The following is a 1,354-nucleotide window of genomic DNA, read 5'->3' as shown; positions in this document are numbered from 1 at the left end:
CGCTTTTCTCAGTGCGCGGAATCATTTGTACAAAAATACAAAATTCCCGGAGGTATGTAGTTAAGGACACAAAATCTCACTCGTAAAAAATGGTTTTCTAAGAAAAAAGTAATGCTCCTAATTTATTTGTATTTATTTGTTTTGCAGTTATTGGATGCATTGACGGAACACATTTTGGGCTACAAAAACCAACTCACAACGAGCACATGTTTTTCAACTGTAATGGATATCACAGCATCAATTCTATGATAGTACGTAGATTGCACTATATTCAAAAACTAAGTAATTTTAATAAAATTTTCTTTGCAGATTTGTGACCATGAATACAGGATATTGGCCATTGATTCAAAATATGGTGGAGCCGCTCATGACTCTTTTGTGTGGAAGCATTCAGCACAAAGGCAATTTTTGGAAGAGCAATATAATCTTAACAATTTGAAGAACGCTTGGCTTTTAGGTAATTAATTTTAATGCATTAAAATATGTTAGTAATATTTTAATGCAATTAAATACATATACATATGTCCAATTCAATAGGAGATTCGGGATATCTTTTAGAGCCATGGTGTTTAACGCCTTACAGAAATCCTGAAGAAGACTCAAATCGAGCGCGATTCAATGAGGTTCATGCAAAAGCTAGGTGTATTGTTGAAAGAACAATAGGAATTCTTAAAGGTCGCTTGAAAATCCTCAGCAATGACAAGAGAAGTCGTTATAGGCCAGAAAAAATAGCGAAGTTCGGCAGTGTGTGTGCAGCGTTGCATAACGTATGCATACAATTTAAAGATCCGTCATATTGCAGATATAACGTATGCGAAAATATTGAAACAGAAGTGGATATTGGAAACGAAACTCATTTAACGAAAATCGGCCAAAAAATAAGAGATCAAATAATGCTCTCGTTATCGAATACTATTTAGTTATAACACTATACACAAGAGTTCATTCAATACTTTATTTATTTCTAAAGAAAGGAAAATAAAATTAATTTATAAGCATTTTTTAATTCATTCTTTAATTGAAATCACAGTTTAACTGTCAAAATCAAAAAATTAATCATATTCTTAGATTGAAATGCACTTAAAATTATAATTCAAATTCACAGTCGTAAAGATTAAAAAAAAATATTTGCGTTTTAAAAGTATCAATTAAGGTAACGATATGTAAAAATATATTGAACTATTTTGAATATGAATTTTGTAAAGCAGCCAACTCAAGGCGTTTGATTTTGAGTTCCAACTCCTTGACGGCCATGTTAGCCTTGTGAGCCTTCCTTTAATGCTACCGATCTTTCTTTAAGCGTCTGTCAACTTACTGCTTATGTTGCTTTGAGATTCTTCAGACGCATTAAGGT

At 32.1% G+C, this 1,354-nt stretch overlaps 1 protein-coding gene across 1 annotated transcript; it reads left to right on the top strand.

The window, feature by feature from the left end:
• The first annotated feature begins 7 nt into the window (after nucleotides 1–7).
• Nucleotides 8–990, top strand: LOC118749462 (putative nuclease HARBI1). The gene is made up of 4 exons (XM_036484263.1): nucleotides 8–52; nucleotides 148–251; nucleotides 310–457; nucleotides 538–990. The coding sequence occupies exons 2-4, from the start codon at nucleotides 207–209 to the stop codon at nucleotides 918–920; spliced, it is 576 nt and encodes a 191-aa protein (XP_036340156.1). The 5' UTR covers nucleotides 8–52; nucleotides 148–206; the 3' UTR covers nucleotides 921–990.
• The last annotated feature ends 364 nt before the right edge of the window (nucleotides 991–1,354 follow it).

This window comes from Rhagoletis pomonella, unplaced genomic scaffold, assembly GCF_013731165.1.
Source record: "Rhagoletis pomonella isolate Grant_MI unplaced genomic scaffold, Rhpom_1.0 Rhpom_scaffold_00016, whole genome shotgun sequence".
NCBI lineage: Eukaryota > Metazoa > Arthropoda > Insecta > Diptera > Tephritidae > Rhagoletis > Rhagoletis pomonella.
Note: the sequence above shows the minus strand (reverse complement) of the source record. Positions and strands in the feature narration are given on the sequence as shown.